General features: G+C 36.1%; 1 protein-coding gene across 1 annotated transcript in view; it reads left to right on the forward strand.

Moving 5' to 3' along the window:
* The window catches only part of FOXP4 (forkhead box P4), a 52120-nt gene that overhangs the window by 9788 nt on the left and 16318 nt on the right, over window positions 1-26014 (forward strand). The window contains exons 2-6 of the mRNA XM_072423825.1: window positions 16153-16341; window positions 19180-19269; window positions 19356-19478; window positions 24626-24706; window positions 25376-25526. Coding sequence (XP_072279926.1) covers window positions 16171-16341; window positions 19180-19269; window positions 19356-19478; window positions 24626-24706; window positions 25376-25526 — 616 coding nt within the window. The 5' untranslated portion in view covers window positions 16153-16170. The remainder of the gene's footprint in view (window positions 1-16152; window positions 16342-19179; window positions 19270-19355; window positions 19479-24625; window positions 24707-25375; window positions 25527-26014) is intronic.

The raw sequence follows: 26014 nt of genomic DNA on the forward strand, positions 1-26014 counted from the left end.
CCAGAGGAAGGCTTAAAAAAACTTTTAATGCCTTGTTCAAGTTTCTCCAGCAGGGGAATAAAAATTCTCCCTGATCCTGTGAGGTAAGTTGATGTTCCCTGGATCAACAGTCTTTGTTTTATTTGCCGGTGTTTAATGTGCCCACCTGAGTGTTCCTTAGAGTATATATGGGTCCATGCCAAGAACTTATTCTTGAGTGTCATTTCCTAGAGCTAATGACCTTCATATATGCATGTGAAGAGTTTAGAAGAAAGTGGGTTGATCTACTATGTGCAAGAAAAAAAATGATTGGATGATTGAAGGAAACATAACTTTATCATTAAACCAGGATAACAATGGTATACTCTTTAAGTAAATCAACCTAATTGTTCATGGAATCCCAATGTTGACGTGATGCAGTCGTCTATTTAAAATATTACTAATGGCTCATCGCAACATCCTTTTAAAATTGCAAATGCTTCTATATAACTTTTGGAGGTAGTATGTACACACAGGTGGAAGGTATAGGACAGGATGTAGACTGCGCTTTCTTCTCTGTTTACCCTGTTGGGACTCATTCCAAGAATTTCTGCATTTAGACTTATTTCTACTTTTGTTCTTCTCTGCCTTTTTACTGTGGTCTAATTTAAATTTTGCTAAACAGAAAAAAATGATTTGCTTGTAATATCTCCCAGTGTTTTTTAAGAGAATTAGTATTATGGAACACAATATACATTTTGTTATCCACCACCAAACATACTCTTTACGAACACAAATCTGTTCACAAATAAAGGATAACTTTAACTAAGAGAATCAAGAATGAATTTTCTATCAGAGTCAGAAACAAAATGTGCTTGTCTGCTTTTTTTACTGTGTGGTGCTTTATGCACTAAAATACTAAGAAATAGTTATTTCTATATACTTATGTTTTGGTTTTTTATTGATCCTTAAGCTGATTACATTGGGTAATTTCATTGCAAAATTAAAAACACTACAATCACATTTAAAGGTACAATTTCAAAATATTGATAATAGTGATAACAAAGCTGAAACTTAACTGTTATATTTTTTTGTTATTAGTTCAGCTTCAGTGTGTCAGTTTAAAAAACTATGTTCTTGTTTAATATGTGTATTATGTAACTAAATATGTGGTTGTTACCATATTTGCTCATTACATATGTAGGCTTTGCTTCTCACTTTGCAGTCTTACGCAATGGTTGTGTATATTCTCACTATGCAAGTTTATGGGCCTGATTTATTAAAGCTCTCCAATGCTGGAGATGAGATACTTTTTTTTAATCAGGGTGATGCTGGGTGATCCAGCAAACCTGGAATGAATTTCTTTAATGTCATTTGCTAGCAAATGTTTTGAATCCTGGACCAGATCCATTCCAGGTTTGCTAAATCACCCAGCTTCACTGATGAAAGTGTATCCTCTTCCGCCCTGGATAGCTTTATTTAAATCGGGCCCTATGCTTACGATTTACTCACATTTGCTTATATAGCAAAGATAATGGTCACTAAACTTTGTTCATTCTAAATACCCAATCGCGTGCAGTGGATTTTATAAAAAAAACTGTACCCCCCTTGTACATGATTAGATGCATGACGTCAACACACCTTAACTTTTGATAAGTGACTGAACCTTTAAACGGAATTTCTTTATATTTTTGTGTCACTGTGAGAGAGCATTCCCTTAACTTCCTATGACGGTTGTCATCGGAAAGCAAGACAACCTTTCCAGTTGTCCTCATTTGTGGAAAAAGACTAAGTTCCCCTATTTCACAGTACTGTTAGGGCTGGTAGACGCTATTATCCATGGTTAGATCATAACCTATTCAGAGGAAAAGCTGTAAATTTGTACAAAAAAAAATTGTTTTGCTAGTTAAAGCGAACTTAAACTCAAAATTTTTGCTTTACATTAAAGGGTAGACAACCCTTTTATATATAGTAAAAGTTGTCGCCCAGGATACCCACAGGATACCTACGTCACGCATCCCGGTAGGCTCCTGTCTGCTCCTTCTGCGCAAGTCCAGTCATGGGCATGTGCAGAAGGAGCCTTTTCTTTAATGAGAGAAAAAAAAATTCGATCTCATGCATGCGCAGTGATGTATGAAGAAAAAGGGAGAAGATTAAAGAAGATGGCAGCGCCCGGCCCTTCCTCCACTTCGGGTCAAAGGAGGATACCAGGACACCACAGGCCCTTATCGAGAAAACCTCTTGATGGATCAACGGATCTGCGGAATTAAAGGTAAGTGTGATTTATTTTTAGTTTAGTTCCGCTTTAAGATCAGCTCATCTGACAGGAAGAGTTACACTGTTCTCCTACATCATGGCAAAAGTCTCTTTACATTATAAGGAACTAAGTGTGGCAACCTTCTGGTGTGCACAGGCTGCATATTATAAAAAAAAAATTAGGTACTTATATTTAAATATGGTTCTCTTTCTAATAGTAGTAATGTTGTTGCAAATCTATTATAATAATGCAGTTAGAAGGCTCAAGTTAAGAGACTTTCACAGAGCAAAGTAAATCATGCCTACAAGGTAAGTTTTGCCTGAGGTTCCACAGCATAGTATTTAAAAAAATACAACATGCTGCTTATCTACAGAAGAGTACAATAGAGTAGTACTAATGCAATAAGAGAGTTAAAATTTACTGCTCCCACTACCCATGCTGCTTCTTTGCAGTCAGTGGTTCCTCTCACTGACCCTTTTTGCTGCTACAGATACATTAACGGTATATAGGATGGTAAAAGAAACTACTAGGAGAAGGGGCACAGGGGTCACTCCTGAAATTTTCTCAGAAGGCATTATAGGAATATTTCTCTTTAATGATGTGGCATTCAACAGTATTCTTTTACAAAAAACTTTCCAGCAATATCATTTTAATTCCGGTTAGGGGCAGTTGTTATAGGAATTGGGCAGTTTATGCAAAATGTACAAAAAGAAATAAAAGTTTAAAAAATGTGCCCCAAAATTTAGATGCTTTTTTTATTTATTTAACAAACAGAAAAACATTTGCTGCTTGTCTGGATTGCATGAGCCTGCAGTCTGGATTGCTTGTCACAATATTCCATACAACTAATTAATAATGTAAGCATACATGGTTGTTTTCTTATAAGTAAAATTTAGCCAGAACCATAAACAACATTTTTACCTGAAACCTGTCCAGACATGGCTGGATCATATGGTGTTGGCATCCCTTGGATTACAAGTTTTTATGGGTACTGTTGAGAGTGCTTGCCCTGCATAATCCCAAGCTTGCAACTAGGTGTGCCCTTAACACCAAGTTCTATTCAACAGAAGTGTGCTGTGCTTTGTTTTCCCTTAATAAATAGGTGAGTGTAATGGGAGATAGAGGATTTTTAAGACATTTTGGTGTTGGTTTACTAAAGGAGTCTGTGTTTTAACGAAGGGACAGTTCATTTAGTTCAGTGAGTGTGAGGAAAGAATACCCAATCATATGCAAGAAATTGTAAAAAAAACAAAACAAAAAAACATGATTTTTTGACTGCTTGCAAAGATGAGATGGTTGAAGCAAGCAGATCTTCAACTCACTCACTAAGCTATGCAAATGTACTTTAAGAGTGATTTTTACTTTGTTAAGTGAACAGCATATACGCCTTAGGCCAGGGGTGTCAAACACTGGCCCCAACGTCCTATTTGACCCCCAAAAGAATCCAAAATATGAACTGCAGCTGGCCCACCGCTGCATTGAAATAGTGCCGCTACTACAATTGCCAGCATCACTCGTGTCTATAGACCAGGGGACTCTCTGCCTATGCAAGGCCCCGAATTGGACTGTTTTATAGATGCAAATAATGTCGGGAATTTTAGTAGCGGCGCTATTTCAATGAAGAGGGAGTTTCAGCGGCAGGCCACTCATAAGATTTAGCTCTGCATTGCCTGCGTCTGGCATTTCCAGCACTCCCCCATAACTGTACTTTTCCTTGCTACTCCAAAGCATGGACTTGAATGGTTGGATTTTCATAGAAGAATATTGGTATTATTATTGTTAGCCTGTGCAAAAAGGTTACCATTCAAATTTAACTAAGAAGGCTAGAAATAGAGAAAGAAGCATAAGATTTTTTAAAAAAAAAATATTTATGCCTCCTTCTCTATTATAAGCTTGTTCCAGATTGAATGTAAAGCAAAACCTCCTTGTTTCCATAGGAAAAGGGTTTATATCTAATGAATCAATAAATTTCAAGGTTGGCCCGCGACTTTGTCTAAGTTTTTAATTTTGGCCCTTTGTGTATCTGAGTTTGAGACCCCTTCCTTAGGCAAATTAACCCCAATGCACCCCAGTGTTTTCCAAAAAAATGTTTATTTGTTTAGTATTGTTTGTTATATATATTCTGAGGTATATTTGCATATACATCATATGCAAATCTATTTCACTGGTTTAGATTTATATTACTATTTCTTCTGTTATAGGATAATTAAAAGGCTGAGAGGATATTTTGTTTTAATTTTTTATGCACATTTCCAGCTCTCTCCTTTCCCCTCCCAAATTAAACATTTGGTATGTACACATTAAACAAGGCTCCAGTGTCCTTCCTGCCCCTGGTGATTTAAAAAGGATATTCATTTATGCCTTTTAAACACCATGCCGATTAAAATCAGAAAGATTTTCTTCATCAAAATCTAACATCCTTGAAAAATTAATTTGATGCTTCTGTTATCAGTTAATTGAATCAGCTCAGGGATGAGGTTTGTGTGGAGGGTGATTAAAAGCGGTCTCTCTCTGGGCTTTCTTTTCCCTCTCTTCTTTCAAACACAGCAACATTAGGAAAACCCTTCTTTTATTCTCCCATTTATACATAATTTTTCAGAATACCAGACAAGTAAATGTTGATCTCCCAATCATGGGGAAAACTTCCATCCAGAGAAGGATTCCTACAGTTACCAAAATATTTACTTAAATAGGCCACTGGATTATATGGAATAATTGCAAAGGCAGACACTGTCTAGGCACACTGGGAACTACATACATTTTAGCCTAGTATTTTCAATCTTTCAAAAATATTCAAACATCACATCACCTGCTGTTGTGTGAAAATACACATAAACAACAATTAGGCACAATAAAGGAACAAACAGCATTAGAACAGATTTACAAAATATCTATATGATATTTCTGCATCCTTTTTTAGTAAAGCTGAAGATCTGCAGTATATTATTGCTATAAGGCAAAACATAAAATGTGAATAAATATCCTGTTATCTACTTACTGTTGAGCCTAGCAGGCCAATGATGCAGTGATCACATATTAAACAGAATATAGTACCACAGCAACATTTCCATTCTTCTCTCAACCATCTCTAGGCCTTTTTTTCCCCCACAAACACCAGCATGCAAAGTACTGAAGGTAATACATTGTTTTTCTATCAGTCCTCAAAATAGTTTTATTAGAATTATTAGGGAACATATACCTCCTGCTGGCTTCCAGCTAATGGAGTTACCTTTCCACATGCTGTAAAGATGCAAAGCCTGCTCTGCTCATAATAGAACCTCTGTGCCGTATTCCATGTATATGCTGACTCCACAACTTTTAAGACAATCAACCCATATGGGACATTGCCTTCTTATACAACACTAACAAAATATATGGAAACACTTTGAAACAGAGTCCTCTGACAATCATAGGACTAGTTTCTTACTCAGATTATTTAGAAAACTCCTATGCTTTTCAGTCATTTATGTTTTACATGAGTTTCAGGCTAAATCATAGATCCCCTTTAATGACAGACTAAACATGGATCTATCATTTCAGTTTGTGTGGTAAAATTTTGGTTAATACTATAACCGTATTAGATACATTCCCTACATTAGCCCCCTGAGCTTGCACTCTGCAAACAAGTGCCTCTAAACTACTTGAACCCTAGCCATGCATTCACACTTTACAATTTAATTAGGCGACCCTAATTAACAAAACTTGGCACTCACCTCTCTCCTGGCCTTGTCCTCTCTTGCTGAGAATCAATGGCTTTGATATGCTAATTAGGGAGTAATTTAATTTCAAAGGCCGCAATTAACAAGGGTGTTGTGGACATGCTGTAGTTAAGCAGTGTAATCTAATTTGCATTAGTAACAAGCAGGGACTAATTAGAAGCTTAATTAGACACTTAGCTGGCTCTCATGTTTACCTTTTTAATGAGATGGAGAAGAGAAGCTTCCTCTTCTAATACATCTTAACATTCAAAATCTGGTAGCTTGGTGCTGTGCAGGCCAACCTCTCCAGTAGGAGCAGTGTGTGGTACAGTCATAGTTGAGGACTAAGCTTTGTTAACTGTTGTTTGATTTGTTAGAAAATAAAGATTAGATTTTTGTAAGACTATAAAGAGCGTTTAAAAAGCAGTGGCGTGGCTTAACTGTGCCATGATATTCTTTTCAAATGTATTCTGCTTGCGTTTGGAAGACGTGGAGAGAAAGAAAACAGAATGACAGTTCTGTTTAAAAAAATGGGAGGAGAGCCAGGTCATGTAACTTGTCAGAGTGAAATAATGTTCTCTATTTCAACAATAAAGCTGCTTCCTTTCTACTAGTACTGACGCTCAATTTTTGTAAATGAGAATGGCAGTGATGTGTGTAGCTATATTCTCTCTCTATATAACTAAACCCCTATATTTGTAAATGTTTATTCGAAGATTTTCAGCAATATTAGCTAGGTTCACTGGTTCAGCATCACAATTTTTGAGAAATTACCTAAAATATTGGTAGCTGCATGTTTGCTTGATGTAAGCCTGATAATAATAGTAAGCAACCAGTGGTTTTAGTAAATGTGTTAAATGTATAAATTCAGATCTTTTTATATTTTCAGGTATTTATTTGTATTTGCAGGGAGAAAAAAAGACCATCGTGGGACATTGAGTGATCCAGCAAACCAGGAATGGTTTATTAAAAATATTTGCCAACTAATATCTAATGATTTTTTAAGACATGTATCCCAGGTTTGCTTGATCACCCAGATTCCCATATGATAAATTATCTTCTTTATTCTTGGAGAACCTTAATAAATCAGGTCCATTGTGTTTCTGCCCCACTTCACTATATTAGGCAAGAGCAGTTTTAATAAAGTTGAGTATTGGTTTCTAAATTATTAATCTAGCTTTTAGCATGTGCACAGACCTAATTTACGAAAATTCTAGAGGACCCATAGACAAAGCTGAACATAATTCACAAGTTATAGATATTCTGCAAACAGTTCAAAAATAATATTTTTTTTAACTTTTACCTTTTTTTAAAGTAAGACATTGTACACTTGGACTTTTTTCAGTGGTGCAAATTCACAGGTAGACAAACTTGTTAATTCTCAACAAATGGTAAGTTAGTATTACACAAATTGTACAGTACTTTGCTTTGTCACTTGTAGCAGCCTGAAAGAAAAGTGTGTCCCGGAGATATCTGCTACTGTCATGGGGTGCTATTGGAAAACATGCAGGGTGCTGGTGAAAGATCATATTCTCCTTTATTAAACTTTCCGTCATGTAGCTGTGCTTGTAAATGATTGGCTTTGACTTTGCTAAAATAACAGGTCCCAATATTGTAATAGGATTTATTCATTTAATCCTAGCCATCCCTTACTTTCAGTATATTGATCAAATATGCCTTTAAAGATTAAACTTCCAGTATTTTTAACCTGATACATATTTAGGATGCCATTTTCTGTTTATTACGCTATTTATATTTTGACCAAAAGTTGTGAAGAGTTGAAGAGGCAGAGATTACTGTATATCATCAATTTTTTGACTTGAAAATGCCATTAGAAACAGAATGGTTTATACTTTGGACAGTAAATGGCAGCATGTCGTCATAAAAACTGTGTCAAAAAGTGTCATTTGAGGCAGAGTTTGTAACACTTTACACAAGGACTCAGCACCATTCTCTCATGGCCAACAATATTGTACTAAAGATCATTTAGAACAAGTGACCCACCAACTGAAAAGTATAGAATACCTCAACCTGTAAAAAGGGGGGGAAGATAAACAGACTGACCCCACACGACTTGAGTTTTTCCCACCATAACACACATTTACTAATGTAATAATTTTATTGTTATTTCTGTTGATTATCGTTTTGAATGTTAACAGTGATGGACACATTTTATGTTCTTGGTTTATTTATTATTAAGTCTATGTAGTTTTTATTTTTATGTTTTCAGGTAAAAGTAAGTACCTTGGTTATAACATAATGTCTGTAAGTGAAACAGTAAATACAGCCTTTATGCTGGTAAGGGAATGTAATACTCTTATATCCACAAAAGGTTGTTCGGTTTTGCTTCTCTCCTTGCAGCCTCCCTGACACTGTCAGGAAGAAAACGAGCTTAGCTGCGTACACTTGTTAGATGAATGAGTGCTGTACATACAGCGGAGGGGGAGAAGGAGAGAGCGCCCCCCTGCTGTGCTCTCCTTCCTTCACTTCCATTGCAGTGGTTCGCCTTCCATCGTTTATGAATCTGCCAGGACGGATTCATGAACATCAACTGGCTGCTGTACACATGCCAGATTCTCTTTTGAGATAAGCACTGAGGCTTGTATTGAATGAAAACTATCTTAAGTGTGTACGTAGCCTAACTTTTAAACTAGTGTTTTTTTTTTAAGTACATAGGATCAGGCTTCCCAACTTTTACTTTATTGGCTGTGCTATAACATCACATTCTTTACCAGAGTCCTTCCTTTACTTATCTTTTTGCGTTATTGTGTGGTACTAAAAGTCAAGTGCATTTTTGTCTTAAAGAAGAATCTGTTAAATAAAACAATAAGTCAAGGACCTTTTGTTTTTCTATCTTTGGGTACAATGGAGAACGTTCGGAACTTATGTCAAGATGTTATTGCCATGTCCTCTTTACAGTATTTCACGTATTTTCTTGGTTTTCCTGTTTTTTTCCCAGTTATTGAAAAGAAATCTGAAATGTTACAGCTGTCACCAAAAAAGGAAGGAATATTTCCAATGGGGTTTTTCCAATAACAGTATTCAAAGATAAGGGGGAAGGGGGGATGTTGGTTAATTGCCAAGTCCTGTCATAATCAGTATACAGGTAGTCCCCGGGTTACATACAAGATAGGGACTGTATGTTTGTTCTTAAGTTGAATTTGTATGTAAGTCGGAACAGGTACATTATTTTAATAAATGCAATTAGGAGAGATGTTAATTTCAATATATTGGGTAGTGTGGTGTCAGTTACCGTAAAAAAAATCCTAACTGTAAGCTAATCACTAACAAAGCAAAAAAAAAAAACTTTATAAAGCCTAGATATTCATTAACTTTTGGAGCAAGTTGTGCTTTGATATGCAAAAAGAAACAATTGCAGAGTTTTTTGGTCATTAAAGAGTTACAAGAGCTTGCAGAAGAGCTCAGTCTCAGCTGTGTTTAGCAAAACATTTCTTCTGCAAGTCATGCAAACAGCTCCCTCCCCCTCCAAGCCTCCGTCCTGCACATGAGGGAGCAGGGAAGCCCTGTTTCGTATCTAGGAGTCATCTGTATGTTGGATGTCCTTAACGCGGGGACTACCTGTATACTAAACATATAAGAAGAGAAAGAGCTAGGGGGCTTTTAGGCAATAAAGACAACAATTTTACCAACGTTAAATATTAAAGAGTCATTCTATACAGAACTTAGCTGCAGATAAGTATAGTAGAGTAAACATAGTTGTTCAGCTTAACATAAATTGTAGGGATAGGTCATTTAGAGAGCACAACTTTTTTGTTGCGTTTCACCATATGGCTTGATTAGGGTAATATGGAGACCACGATTACCATACATAGGATAATTGAAATACCATAATCTACAATAGGCTAAACATATTTACCAGCAAGTAAATAACTTACAAATTTATGAGTAGGTAACACTCTAGCATTATTCCATAAAGTTACACATAATTAAGATAGAGTACTTCCAACAATATTTAGGATAGCTCACCATTCCTATATAGTGCTAATTAACAGATTATATTATTATACTTAGAAACACGGAAGATTTCAGAAACTATATGTGCATAGAATGTGTTTGTCTAGAATATACAGGGTGTCCCAAAAGTCACTATACAATTTTAATGAATTCCTAAAAATTGCACAAAAAAACTGAGTTTATTATATTTTTAGCATCATCAAAGGTGTCGTTGCCGTTTTACCTGCTAGGCTTGCCATCATGTTCAAACGCCTTGAAGATTAGTTGTATACCTCCACACGAGCGTCTCCATTTTCAACAACTTTTAGACGCAACCTTCGGACATAAGCCTCTGACGTTTTGCAGCATCTCTTCCTCGACATCTCTGCAGGCTGTGCGGATTCTTTCCTTAAGCTGTGACGGGATACGTGGCTTAGTTGCATGCACCTTGCTTTTGATATAGCTCCACAAAAAAAGCCATAAACTGTAAGGTCAGGGGAGCATGGAGCCCATTTGAGGGCACCCCTTACGACTGATCCATCAGTCAGAAAACTTGATGTTCAGGAAATCTCTAACTGGCAAAGTGGGGAGGGCTTTATCTTGTTGAAAAAAAAGACATTAGCAAGGTCACTTATCGTCTGAAGTTGTGGCAGTTTTCCCCTGTATTGGTGGTGTTACCGGATGCATCACAGAAGAAAAAAGTTCCAATTAGCCCAGTGCTAGACATTGCACACCAAACTACCAGCATTGAAGAGTCTCTTGTATGCTCAAGAATTCTTGCTAGGTTTGATTTTCCTCACATTCGACAGTTGTGTCGATTAACCTGACCAGAGAAATGAAAGATAGACTCATTGCTCAACCATAAGTTTTCCAAGGACTGAGGGTCGTTTTGGTAATGGTGTAGGAGTGATTCACACATTTCCACATGAGAATTATATTGTTCTACTTGAAGTTTTTGAACAAACCTTGGTATGGGTAGAGCTTTATCACTCTCCCAAGCATCCGTTGAATCAAGGTTTTTTTTTGATGCTGAGATCCAGTGCAGCCCTCCCGATGGACTTTCCTTGGCTTTGCGCAAAGGCCTGCTCCAGGAGTTCAGTGTTTTCATCGATGTTGGTACTAGCAGGCCTTCCTCTTAGTGGTTTGTCAAGAACAGATCCTGTTTCAGGAAACTTGGCATGGATAGCGTAAATTGTGTTATGTGTTGGAGCAGTGTGACAGCCATAAAACTTAAAACATAAAAACATAAAACTGGCGCTGAATTGCAGTTGGGGACTGAAAAACTTCTTGCCAAGCGTCAATTTTGCAACACTGGTTCAATGTCAATTTGCGAGCCATGGTTAAGGGAATGATACGTTTACAAAAACGGCGAAGCCTAAGTAGTCATATGCTGATGGCCTCAAGTCTCTCCGAATGATACCTGGAAAGAAATAGAAAAAAGGAAGTGTGTAGGGACTTTTGGGACACCCTGTATACACAATCATGTGCCTTAATTGTAGAATCCATAAAAAATATATACATATACACACATCTATTTCTTTTCAATCCTCTAGTGATTCTAGACCATTATATTATAAATCATTGTTTCATATTTATCCATATATTGCATTACCATTATATCAATACAGAGTACGTATCCTCCATCTTGGAATAACGTGTATGAATGATGGGGTGACCCTATTCTCAAGTCACACTACCAAATAAGCTAATTTTTAATTTTCATTTATGCCTTTCTGACTCTCCTATTTCTCTCTTCTTTACCTCGGCACATTTTAATTATAATCCACATGCAATATTTTTTGTTTGTTATTTTACCATAACAGCTGTGAATGGTGAAAGTGACTACAGTCAGATCTGAGTCATAAAGTAAAACATTTAGAACCCAGCATCTCCAGAGGCTCCATTTTAGTCATTAAACAGCAATGTTTATATGTATGGAATCCACAAAAGAATACCATATACAAGAAGTATTTGAGCTGCCATAAGTTACTTGGCTACCTTATTTTTTTATCCCCAAAGAGCTAAAGGGAATTCACCTGAATTAGTACATAAGTGTTATGAATAGAAATGTGTGTCTGACCTATATAGAATAGGAAGTGCTATTAACAATATCTTTCGCTTTGGGTTACCTAATTATGTTTACTGTTTTTTCCTGTCTTTTGTAAATCTCAAGGTAAATGGAAAATCAGTTCTGTTTTAATTTTAGCCTGTGAAAACTCTGAAGGAGCTTAGATAGCATAAGATTTAGTTTCTCTGTTTATAAACCCAAATCACTAAATGTTCGAGAAAAATATAAGGCTGTAGTATGGGAATATAAATGTCAGTATATAGATTGTTAAAAAAAATATATAAATATATATTATTTTGTCGGGTGGTAGGATAAACGGTTGTTTGCAAGAGAAATAGAATGCAGTAAGATGAAATTCTGAGCAATTACAAGTTGAACTTTGCCCCACAAATATCTACAAACATAATTAAACAGAGATATGAGCAAAGTATGTAAATACAGACACACCTCATTCATGAGCACATGCTTTCCACACATATAAAGGAATAATTCAAATATGCACACAGGCGTAAGGTGAAACCTTCAGCAGCTAGTAGTAGATTTGAAACAGAACATATTCATATATCTTTTTGTTGACTTTCCTGTGTTTTGCTATACTAGCACACATTACATTGTTTAATGTTCATTGTTTAAGGTGTACAGGTAAAATCAAAAGCTCTTCATGTGTCCCCTTATCTCTTTTGACACCGCCCTGTGTGCTGTGACCTATTGAGCAGAATGTGGATTGGCCACTTCTCAAAGTCAGCTGTAAAATAACACCCTTCCAAGTTTTCTTACTAAAGCTACGTACACACTTCCAATTATTATCGTTGGAAAACGAACGACGAACGTTCATGCACGATATATACGACCGATCGTATAGCACCGATCCTGCACATAGAGTTAACGACACGATCGTTCGTAGATATTGTACACACAATAGATACGATCGTTTGAGCGATAGAGGAACTATGTGCACGACAGGAAAGTGAACGGACGTTCGTTCATCACGCATGCTCTGAACATGGACGATCAACGAACGACCGTACACACGAACGATGTTCAACGATCGTCGCCCAATCCGATCCGTCGGTCCGGTCGTTCGTTTCCAGCGACTTTCCTCGTTCGTCGGCGTCGTTGGTTACTTTTTTACGAACGATTTTTTGCCCAATCGATCGTTCGTCGTTCGATTGGAACGATAAAAATTGGAAGTGTGTACGCACCTTAAGAGGGGTACTGATAACTAAAACAGTAGCATATGTATATGTAACATAATTTTAAATGGCTTTTAGTTTAGTCCTCTTGAAACCTCAGCACCTATTATGTAAGTAACAAACTGATGTTTGTGTGTTTACATTTATAAGTTTCTGTGTTTACTTAAACAGTTTCTGTCCAACAAATTGATTGTCTCAGCAGACTTATCAGCATTTCCTTTAAAATGAACTTTCCTTAAATCTTAAATTCTTAATCTTAAAAAAACTTAATCTTAAATTTCATTTAATTAAAACTACAGGTAGAAAATTTTTAAAGTAATGTGTCATCTTTGGATGTATTGCTTGGCTGCACATTTGGCAAATTTGCCCTTCAAAACTACAGAAGTCTTCTTGTGAAAAATATTTCCTTTTACTAACCAATATAATTGGTTATATAACCAATTTATATAATTGGTTATTATGTGAAAAAAGGGGTTTATGTATGCCTAGGACTATATTAGTTTGTCTGTTTAGAGCTCTGCAAATATATATGATCTAAACCGAAATGTAACCTATGGAAAACTAGGAAGGATAGCAAGCATTTTAATAGGGGAAATAGTTCTCTTTTAAACAGGGACATAAGGACATACATTCATTTTCCCCAATTATATTTATACCTTCTTAGCAAGTTGCCCTATTTCCTTTTTAATTATTATTTAATTTAGTTTCTAATACATATTTTTTCAATAATTAAATATTGCTGCCCTGATATTGTTAAGGCTGATGTGAATAGTTTTGCAGTTGGACCCAAACAGATGACATCACTATTCTCATTCAAATGAACAAGCGTTGGAAAAGTTTTGGAAGATGGTCATCATTCATACCCAACTGTCCCTGTTCATTCATTATAGGAAAACATGGTTAAGTTGCTACTTGAAACTTCTTTCCAGGGTAAATTAGGATTGATTATCAGTATACAGAGTCATAATTGGAGTCAAGAACAGTGTAAAGGAGAAGACAGGAGTACATAATAGGTGATATAGGCCTCACATTCATTTTTGGTCAATTGTACAGGATTCTCTCGTACTGAAATAGTTTATTTTATTTTCACTGCACTCCAGCTTTGCATATATAAGGTGAAGAAAAAAAATAAAATGAGACACATTAAAGAAAATGCTCTTGGTAAAACTGATTAGAGTATATGAGAAAAAAGTAGCAAATACCCCTGAAATAAATTTCAGTTCTTATCACTGGATAGATTCACCCACTCTCTATATTCTACTGTCACCAACATAGAAAGTAATGGGAAATCCCAAATTTTGGATGTCTTCAGAACAAAGTGTTAGGGTAAATCTTCTAAAATAGACAAATGGTTCAATTGCAGCTGTATTAGAGGGGATTTTCTCTTTATATTGTAGTCACCAGGACATGAGGTTAGCATTTCTTTGCTCTATAAAAATAAGTCATTTTGGCTATATATACACTTCAAAGTGTACAAGGTAATCTTAAAACAAAAAGAAAATGTAATAATCTGTAACTTTTAAGAATACAAAAGCAAAAAGATACAGGACTTTAACGGCAGTGGATATTGTAAAAAATTATCGTATACCTTTTATTTCCTTCATTAAAAAACAACAATTAAAATATACATGCCTCTTCCCCTATACCAAGTTTCAGGAAGAGTTTAATTGACATTTTAGCATACATGGGCTAGATACATTGTACACATTACATATGATGAAATTATCCGACGCGTTTCGCAGACTATGTCTGCTTCCTCAGGGATGTAATTGGTACAGCTAGTAGATGTATCAGCACTACAACATATACAAAAAACGCAATAAGTACATATATATAGATAATTTTGGACATTTCACCTATATATTTATTGGTTCTTTACACGGTGATAGAATCTAGTTTTTGAAGATAATTGCCTATTACCACTCCATAATGAAATAGATAAAAGGTCAAAATACTAAAGAATTCCTATTGTTGTCTTACTGACTTACTGACTTCATACAATCCCCTCCAAGTGTGTAGTTTGTGTGATTGAGAAGACACTTCAATGTCTTAATGTCAGACATTTGTTAACTTCTGCCACCTGGGTCAGTGTTTCTCAACCAGGGATTCTCTAGAGGTTGCTAAGAGTTCCTTGAGCTATGAACAATTTGGATTGCAAATTGGACCTCTCAGGTCAGGTTAACTGATACCAATAATCTTTTTGGATATCTGTAAGGGTGGCATTCTTCCCATAGGCTGGCAATGTATTCTTCCTACCGTCCACCACACTAATGTACTGTGAGCTGTGAGTTCTTTAAAGGGGTTCTCTGTGTTAAAAAAAATAAGAAACTCTGCCCTGAATAAAGCTGATTCACAAAACATAAAAAACAAAACTATTATCACATGATAACCAAGAAAGTCCACATCCATATACTGTAAAGCTAATTCATATAAGTGGTAAAATTATTAATTTTTGGCTCAGATAAAACTTCAGTTTGTTTCTGATTGCCAGCATTGGCTTGTCTTGTGTATCAGTAAATTAGACAATTAGATAATTTTGCCAATATTATGAATTAACTTTATATGAGGGGGATTTTCTGGTATGTGATTTTTCTTTTTATTTTGTTTGCGAACACACTGTTCTTATGCATCAGTGTTGTTTTTACTGTAGGAAATCATGTGTAAATATACAGAACTCTTAACACAATCCCCATACCCCACACGCAGTTAAAAGAAAACCAGGGTAGGATATTTCTGTTTCCGGTGTAAATGAATTGTTAGATCCCCTTATAACGCACAAAGCAGCTGCTTAAATTTGGCACCTCATATGCAAACATTTTGCTGCCTTATCTAGAAAAAAATGCAACATGGACATATGGATATGTTACTTCTAGTCCACCTTTGAGATATCAGAAGCCAGGGGGTATTACAGTTTTGGGTAGGCTGCTCCTTTAGCCATGCTCTTAAGGTTCAGAAATAGTGTTTATTCACAGTATATGTTCTGAAAGGCATTTTAACTATCTACATCCCATATGTCTTGCTCAGGTTTTAAAATAAAAAGTCATGATGGTGGAATCTGCATCTGAATCAATACGATCTACTCCAACCAATCAGAATGGAGTGAGCAGTCTTCCCAACCAGTCTGAAGGTGGTGGAGCAAGAGAGGCAAATGCAAGTGGAGACACTAATGGAGAATTAAGTACATCAGAGCTCTTACACTTCCAACAGCAACAGGTAAAGACCAAACTATATTCAGGCTAGTTTTTATTGTAAATATGTTAAACACATTCAGACATATAATAGTATTTAATAGCAGCTAGTCATTTTTCATTCATTTTTAGTTTAAGAATATGAAATGCCTAGTAATGTGGCTGGGTTATTAAATCAATTGCATGTTTTTGTCAAAATTTGATCTGCATTTGTTATGTTACATTTAGTAATAACTTTCATACATTTTCACAATCTGTTGTAAATTTAGCCAACCATTCACATGAACTATGTGGATCAACACAGATTTTATCTGTATTATTGTTTACAAACTAGTTGGAAGTCTTCAGCTTAGAACCATAGCAAAGTAGAAACATCTATTGTGTAGATTAGGGGTGCCCACATTGTTCTGGCTTGGGAGCTACTTTTAAAATGACCAAGTCAAATTGATCTACCGACAATAAAAAGTTGACCTTAATAACTCCTGTGTGCTGTAGAGTTTATTTTGAAAGTCAGGGCTCCGCAATCTAGTCGCGTTGCCTTCGTGATCTGCCGGTAGTTTGCGATCCACCTTTTGGGCACCCCTGGTGTAGAGCATAGAATATAAGGCATTTAGTAAATAATTTCAATCGATTACTATAGCCATTCACCAATTACTATTTTAATGCAAAGTCCATTTACTGTTTAGCCATCTCATATTGATGGAGTACAGTTTTTCACATAGATACTTAGGTTGCAAAATAAAATCTATTTTATTGGAATACACCAAGACCATCTGCGCTCTGGCGTTATGGTCAATTGTTTTTTTTTTACTATTCAACAATTAGCTAACAAAAGATTTCCTTCGCAATGGTAGATACATACCGTATTTTTCGCCGTATAAGACGCTCCGGAATATAAGACGCACCCAATTTTAAAGGAGGAAAATCTAGAAAAAAAGATTCTGAAAGATTATTTCCCTTCTGATCACTCATGTGCCATTCATACCGGTATTCCTCTTCTGATCACTCATGTGCCATTCAAATTCCCTTTCTGATCTCTCTGTACCTTTCAAATTCCCTTTCTGATCACTCTGTGTCATTCAAATTCCCCTTCTGTTCACTCTGTCATTCAAATTCCCCTTCTGATCACTCTGTGCTTTTTTTCTATTGTACGGCAGTTAGGACAGGGAACAGCAGGTGGCGCTGTGCCGGCTTCTTTCGCTTTGCTTTACAGACAGGAGAAAACACGATGCTGGCAGAGGAGAGAAGAGAGACACGCTGCAGACAGACACACGCAGGATCGGGTATCGGGTGAGTATAATATTTTAATTATTTTTTTTAACACATTTGTCGTATAGGACGCACTAACTTTTCCCCCCAAGTTTTGGGGAAGAAAAAGTGCGTCTTATACGGCAAAAAATACGGTAAACAAAACTGCAACATCCCTAATTTTACTCCAAAACTGAACATACAAGAAATGGGACTTTAAAGGCAGCAAAAATAACATTATATCATTTTCAGATATTGTTAACTTTTTGTTAAAAAAAACCATGAAAGTCAGAGTTCAGGAGAGAGTAGAGAAAAAAAGACAGGCTTTTGTAGGGCCTGTAGATCAATTAATACAATAAATTTCAACAATAATAATGTGAAATCATAGCGGAATTTCCCTTCCCGACGCGTTTCGCCCTGTGGGGCTTCGGGAGATCGTAATAGGATTGCTGAAACTTTGAACTCTGAGAGGAGGCAAAATGTGGTGCCTGTTGTTCCTCAAATATGACGGAAGAGGTAAAGTCTTGTTATGGTCTAGTACTGCCTTTATCTTTTGTTGGTTGGGTCTATGCAGCTGGCGCTTCGGGCAGCTCCATCTTCGCTTCTTCCTGGTTCTTCTTTCTACGTCACCCGACCAAGGATCGGGTGACGTAGGATGAAAAAAAATCGCCTAGGCAGTCGCGAAATTAGGGGGCGGCGCTGCACCTTTATTTTTGCACTTAAAAAAAAAACTAAATTTTCACTTAACATAAAAGGGTTGTCTACTGTTTTATATAAAGTGACATTTCTGAGTTTAGGTACACTTTAAGGCAATTGATAATTCTAGCTAATACGATTCACTCTATGCGTTTTGCGGACAACAACTATGTTTCCTCAGGAGAGTTATAATTATTATGTCACTTTTCTTTCTCTCCCATATGCCACAGGGACCGCCAAACAACACTCCAAAAACTGGCCACAAACTAACATTAGTTCAATCTAACTTCTGTTGTAGCACCTAGATGTGCTGTGACGATTATCTCAATCCCTCCGTGCTTACAAAGCTCCTTACACTTGCTGCTCACTCAGACCTCTATTTGAATGTATGTTGTAGGATGAGAGAGATGAGATCAGGTTGTAGATATTGTAGGATGAGATGTTTTTTTTTGTGCTGCCTTTAAAGTCCCATTTCTTGTCTGTTTGGTTTTGGAGTAATATTCAACAATGTTAATAGAATAATTCCCTTTATATGGTAATATAAAAAAATATAAACAACACCTTTAAATTGAAAAAAATTAAATAAATATTTGTTAAAAATATCACTGGTAGGACATTACCCGGCTAAATTATTGTGACTGTTGAAAAAAAAGAAACCTCATTGTATACTAATGTAAAAGTTCTTTACACTTGCTTTATATGTATATGGACATAACTATCTGTAAAGGGGCTTTTACTTTTTCCCTAAGAGTTTTACAATACCTGGGATCACCTTGGGAAATGAGAAGGAATATTTTGCAATAATATGTAAAGGAAATTTTAAAATGACAAAACTTGCAATAAACAGGTAGATATTCAAAAATTTTTGTGTGTGCATGTTTGTAAGAAAAAGCAATTCAGAATTCCTTTTCTTTTTCAGGCATTGCAGGTGGCAAGGCAGCTTTTGTTACAACAGGCAACTGGACTTAGTACACCAAGCAGCACAGAAAACAAGCAGCCTTCAGTTCAGGTGGGAGCCTCTGGACAGACTTATAAAAGAATAGTAGTAAATACCCATGAAGTCAAACAAGTCATATATTTTTTTTTTTCTTCCAGGTCCCAGTTTCTGTGGCTATGATGTCTCCACAGATGTTAACACAGCAACAGATGCAGCAGATTTTGTCTCCGACACAAATTCAGGCTGTTCTGCAGCAGCAGCAAGCGCTTATGCTGCAGCAGGTAAGATCCTGTGAGGTGACTAGTAATATTTAAAAAATATTTTTAAGAATTAGGCTGTTTATTTTTTCCACATTTAAGGTTTATTGAAACAATAATGCTGCAACAAACCATAAGAAAGAAAAAACAAAGAAAATAACAATTTGATGATGCTCTTTGGTCATAATATTACAGACACAATTCAAAAATGAATAGTGCAGTGTTTCTTGACATTTTTTAACATGGGGAGACAACTTGCAATAACTTTGAGGTCTTCAGGGAAGCCCTCCATAACCCTTACCATAATTACTTTATCCCATAGTACATTAGTGTTGATGTCAGTAGGAAGAATAGCCCCTACATTGCTGGCCAGTGGGAAGAATGTCACAATTACAGATAGCCGAAAAGGACACACACACACACTATTCTTAAATGTAAAATCATCTCAAACAGCAAAACAATGCTAAAATTATTTTTACAGAGCTATATTTAAAATTTCTCTACATAAAATACATTTTTATTTACTTTTTTTCTTAAACACATGGAAATCAAAGCACTGTGCACTAAATGGTATTTGAGATTTCTATCTACATGATCAACTATCTACTCAGAAATCCAGACTCCAGGTTACAACAACATTGGAGGAAATATCATTTTCCATAGTGACTGTAGGGCAATGTCTTTAAATAGACCTATTATGATGTTTTTAACATTATAAAAAAGGGTTGCTAACTAACTAGGTAGCTTTATTTTTCAAGAAGAACCCCTTCCCTTCCATTTTTACTACTGCGGCTGTAAAGACTGAATGGGAAACCTGAGCCTCCTGGGATACATACGTCACCTATCATAAAAGGCTTTGGGCTGCTCCTGAGATCTGCCAGGCGCAGAAAGACCTTACTGTAATGTAAAAAAGTGCCAATCTCACAAGGAATGCAGTGTGAGATCAGGTGACATAAGAAGAAGACTGAGGAAGATAGTGGAGCCCGCAGGTTACTCCGTGTCCGAAAGAAGAAGGAAGGTGGGACAGCGCAGGAATAGTGTTGGGGAGGGACTGAGGGCTCTTCGAAAGTAAGTTTTTTTGTTTTTGTTTTTTTAAATGAAAGTTCTGCTTTAAGAACATCAGATTTAGCTTTAAAAAAGGGAACTGAAAGCCTAATAATTTAATTTTTTAGAATTTTTTTTAAATTGAAACAGTTCATATCATGTGGAAACCTTTTGTACTACTTTTCATTTTGGCCTGAACTTACACAGAAACTATCTAAAAAAAAACACAGATTAAGAAACTTTAATATCAAGCCTAGCAAAATGTATAAATATGGCACAATTATCCCCCCAAAAAATATTGATGACCTAGTTAATATGGAAGGAGCTAAGAGACTGTTTAAATTCTGAAGGAGTAGAAGAAATCCACCGTTAATAAAAAAGCAGCCTAAGGGACAAGAATAGCCCAGAAGCTCCACAAATATGGGCTCCAGTGAAGAGTGATGAGATAAAGCTTGTGTTTTAAAAACCCATGTAGCTCTAGCACTGTAAATCTTTCAGCTTCTAACTATCTATCTTCATTTACTTAAGCTGATGGGATTTATTAGCCATTAGTTACCTTTACAATGTTTATACATTTGCCATTCTTTAAAAAGTGAGGGAAAAGTGATAAAAAATATATAAACATGGGTATAATAATAATACAATAATATTAAAGTAAATAGAGATCTACCCAAAAGAACATGTCTTCAAGTCTAGAATAGGAAGAAAATACCTATGTCCATATTTTTGAGTGGAGTAGGTAGGTTTGTAAGTTTTGTTTCATTTTAAAAAATGTTTTGCACCATTAGGTTGTCACATCTCTTTGCTCAGCTGTGTTTCACTATCATATGCAATTTATGCTGCACTTAACAAAGGCAGTTGAATAAGATGCCAATGTATCAGAGCAGTTGAAAAATGTACCTGCAATTTTTTTTCTGACACAGCACCACACGACACATCAATGCATTAGCTTTAGACAGTAAATCATTTGCATAGAATTCCTTAACATCTGCCAGGTAAAAAAAAAAATCCAAACTGCCCAATGTTTGCATATAATTATTTTTATGAGAGAGGGTAGAGGATAGAAAATATGGTTGAGGCCACCCCCTTGAATTGAATGAGAACCAGAAAGAAAGGAAAAGATAGGGGTTTTGTGTGATAACCAAAATGGTTTTATATAAAAATGTTTTTTAAGTACATAAAATTTCACAATGCTTTTGTCACAATACCTGTCGGTTCCCATGGCGCTCCCACTAAACCGTCCTGCAGTGTCCTGTGCATGTCTGCCTCATCAAGCTGCCAAGCGCAACTCTTGCTCTTTGTCTCTGCCTGAGTTAGCATGCTGCTTTTCCTGGTCTTACATGTCTGTGGGCATACCCTGTTTCCCCGATGATAAGACACTGTCTTATTTTTTTTGGAAGGCCAAAATATGCTCTAGGGCTTATTTTCAGGGGGATGCCTTATTTACCCATGAAGAAGACTACAGTACAGGGGGGGGGGCCTTATTTTACATTTTTCTCTAAAAAGGGGGGGCTGTCTTATTTGATGGCCCTGCCTTATCATCGGGGAAACACGGTACATGTCTGTGGGATAATGAGAAACCTTCCAATAATTTATTTATAGGAAACAGTATATCAAGGAAAATACATTTAGTTTTGGAGCAGTAAAAATGTTTTAAAGAGAATGCCTGTCATTGCACTTTACATAAAGTGATCTCAAAAAAACTCCTAAACCACTAAACTGCTGAGGTGTATATAAGTTATATATATTGCTGCATTTGCATAATACTATTTTATTGCCATAAAAGTTAACTTGTAGACAAACCATGGACACTCAATTTTCTGACAAATAAAAATATTACTTCCTTTCAGAAGTAAAATAAAATTACAGCAAGGGTTAACCACTTGCAAATTCCAAGAGATAGGAATGTTAAATACCTTATACCTGCCCCACATGTGGGATACTGTTGGGTCATTGACAGTAGTAGTTGACATAGAGTAGTTGCCTTGTGGGACTAGTTATACAATGGAAAGTAAGCCAACAGGAGACATGAATAAGGTTAATATTTCTTCTTACCCCTCAATCTCTACACCAAATAAACAGTTAAATAGAAAGTAAATCCAAAACTTCCCAAAACAAAAAAATCCCACTTACCTTCAATCCCACAGAGCAAAAAGGCAAATCAAGCTATGTGGGAGAATTTATCTTCAGAACATAGCCACTGAAATAAAAGCTCAGGAACTACTGTCAATCTGCCTGCCTTCTAATATAAAAAAACAACAGATACTTTTAGCAGTTCAGAAGTTAACTGCAACTCAACTTCAGAATATTTCTTTTTATCTCCTAAAATTATTTACTCCACAGTTGCTTGAAATAAAGACAGTGAGGGCTTGTTTAGGAGCTCTTGTTTCATCTTGTTAGGTCTATAAATACATAGGCCAGTGACAGCTTTAATTTAACCTAAAGGTGCAGAACTTCTTATGCAATGTATTGCATCTTCACATGCATGTATTTGCTCCAAACGATGTACAGGTTGAGAATCGAAAATCTGGCAATCGATAATCCGGTCCTTCAGTTTCCTGGCATGAATTTCTGATTGCATTTTCAATACAGGGGTTGCAGTACACTACACTAATGTTTTGATGGCGCTATTCTGCAGAAACAGCTGTTAGGTCTTGCTTGCTAAACTAAATACACGCTGAGGCCTCTGCTGCCTGCTCCCTGGAACTGAGCTAGATGTCCGTGGGTGCTGGGAGAGGAAGGCTGGTCTGTGCAGAGGTAAGTATAAAAAATAATTTAATAGGAATTTTCGCAAATCCGGTGCACCTAAAGTCCGGAGGTTGCCGTTATTTTCGATTGTCAACCTGTATTATGATTAACAGGGCCACAATATTACATAAAAAAATCAACATGCTAATTCCAACAATACAGCATTCAGTAGTTTATTGTAGAATAATATAATGTTGGAAACTGATCATTAACATTAGGGTATATGTATCTTTATTAGGTTTTATATTATTTTGGTGAAAGGTCAAAATCGTTATTAGCTTGTCTTGTTGTGGGGCTTCCTTTTACTCTCTGTCCTAGTTGTAAGCCTGGGGAAATCTCTACTATCTAAAAGGCATTCATCTCTTAGGCTGCGTACACACTCACAATTTTTGTTGGTGGAAATCTTTTATGATAATTTCAAGAGACAAAAGAGTGACAGACGAACAAATGAGTGCTGAACACACAGTACTGTTCTATCCTATTGGAGAGGGGAGGGGGAAGAATAAGTGAGCGATACTGCTGTTCTTTCCTCCCTTCACTTGTATTGCGGTATTTCATCGACAGTCACTCATTGATCTATCAAGATCCATTAACGATGTCAGACGATCTCTGGTACACATGTCACATTCTCGCCTGAGAAAAGCCTGACCCTGTTCATATTGGGTGAGAATTGTTTGACATGTGTACATAGCCTTAGACAGTTGTCACTGAAACATTTGTTCCATTGGAAGATATACCTTTTACTCTTGTTCTGTTATAAAATATTTAACAATTTGGATTTTCCTTCACTTTCTGTCTCCGTGAAAATAGTCACATTTAGTTGGGTCATTTCTAGAACTTTAAATGTTTTCATGCCCAGAACTTTTACACGGACTGGTCTGTAATCTTGTAGAAGTTTGAATTATTAAATTATTACTTTACAGGTTTTTAACAAAAAAGAAGTAGTGATAAAGTATGAAAAATATTATTTCCAACGCAGCATTTATAGAAAAAGTAACTACAGATATTTACCCTGTAATAAAATGCCTAAATATGAAGATACTACATACGCAGGAGAAGTGGAAAATATGGCGCAAAGTAAAATTTTATTGTATCACCAAGAAATAGGCATAAGCAATGATGCTGTTTGTATATGTTTGCATTAGCTTAGATATTTGGCAGGTCATTTGATTTTCGGGGTCTTGATCTGGTCATGTATAAAGACATCTGTTGCTTACCAATATGAACAAGTAATAGGCCATTATTACAGTGTTCCAAAGCTATGGAACAGAGCTGATTTGGGTCCGGTTTTTCTTAATTTTTAACTAGTAGACCGAGTCATTGTAGTCTCTGTAGTAAACAGTCTATCATCTTTTTTTATTTTTTATTTTTTTTTAAAGCTTCAGGAATATTACAAGAAGCAACAAGAACAGTTACATCTTCAGTTGCTTACACAATCAGGAAAACATCAGGCCAAAGAGGTAAGTGAATTTTAAGACAATTACTTCTCTAAAAATGTATCGACCCCTATATTAATTATCATAGGGCTCAATTGAAGTCACTAAAAACGGGGCATGCAATCAATAGCTTTGGTACTCCTAATCTCCAATTTGACAGTTTTACCATTACTTTCCTATTACAATAGTTTTGTAGGGAGTCTATATATAACTGTGCATTCCAAAAGTCACAAGTGTTTGACCCACTTTTCTCAGTAAGCATCTCTTAGTTATAGATTCTGAGCCACACCTTTTTTGTTTTCTGCAAAACTGGTCTATGTAAAGATGCGTTTATGAATGTTGTGGCTATGCCAGCGGAGAGCAGTGAACGGGAGACAGAAAACAATATTTTCAAGAAAAAAAAGATTTAAGGAATTTCTAAATTCAAAAATCTGTCACAAATCACCTTGCAAGTTAGATACAAATGTGTAGGACCCTTTTATGTTTGAATTTAAGTACATGAATGTATTTCAGGATGGTTTTAAATTTTCAATTAGGTAAGCTCATCCATCAAATATTTTAGGGTTTCTTTTAGGCTTTCCCAAATGGCGCAATAAAGTGCAATATTTTATCTCGAAATCATCACTACCTTAGTGTTACCACAGGGTTGCAATTCATTTTGTTTATTCATGGAATTGTTGGTTTCTTATGCAGCCAGCACTGGGGAATAAACAGTTAGCATTCCAGCAGCAGCTTTTACAGATGCAGCAACTTCAGCAGCAGCACTTGCTAAACCTACAGAGACAGAGTCTAGTTGGGTTACAGCCAGGCCAAGGGCCGGTAACCATACCTGGCCTCCCCCAAGGTGAGTAAGTGTTTAATACTTTTTACTATTTAAATGCAAATAGTAAGGACATGTATTTATTCACACACACAAAGCTTTTTTTCCACATCCAAAAAAGCCAAAGGCCAAATCAATACTATCCAATGCTGTTATCAAGATGGTCAAGATGGTCTCCTTTGGTGATTTATTACTTTTTAATGTAGAATCATTCTATACATTCATTATCATGATTATTTGCAGTAGATACATTTCAGTGCAAGATCAACTTTTTTTTTATCTTTTAGGTTTATCTTTGAGTCAACGTTTTTTTTCCTGTTGTTTCAGTTTGTTTAAAAGCAGGTACCTTGGTTTATAATCAGATCAGAGTATATACATATAAAGTATACACTAGGAAATATGGTAGGGAATCTATATCTTGCATGGCAACAATTGCAAGACCACAGTTACCCTCTCTTGCAATGTGTATGTCCATGTAGCTAAGTGGATGGGGTAAAACTGTGTTAACAAGA

Source organism: Pyxicephalus adspersus, chromosome 1, assembly GCF_032062135.1.
Source record: "Pyxicephalus adspersus chromosome 1, UCB_Pads_2.0, whole genome shotgun sequence".
Lineage (NCBI taxonomy): Eukaryota > Metazoa > Chordata > Amphibia > Anura > Pyxicephalidae > Pyxicephalus > Pyxicephalus adspersus.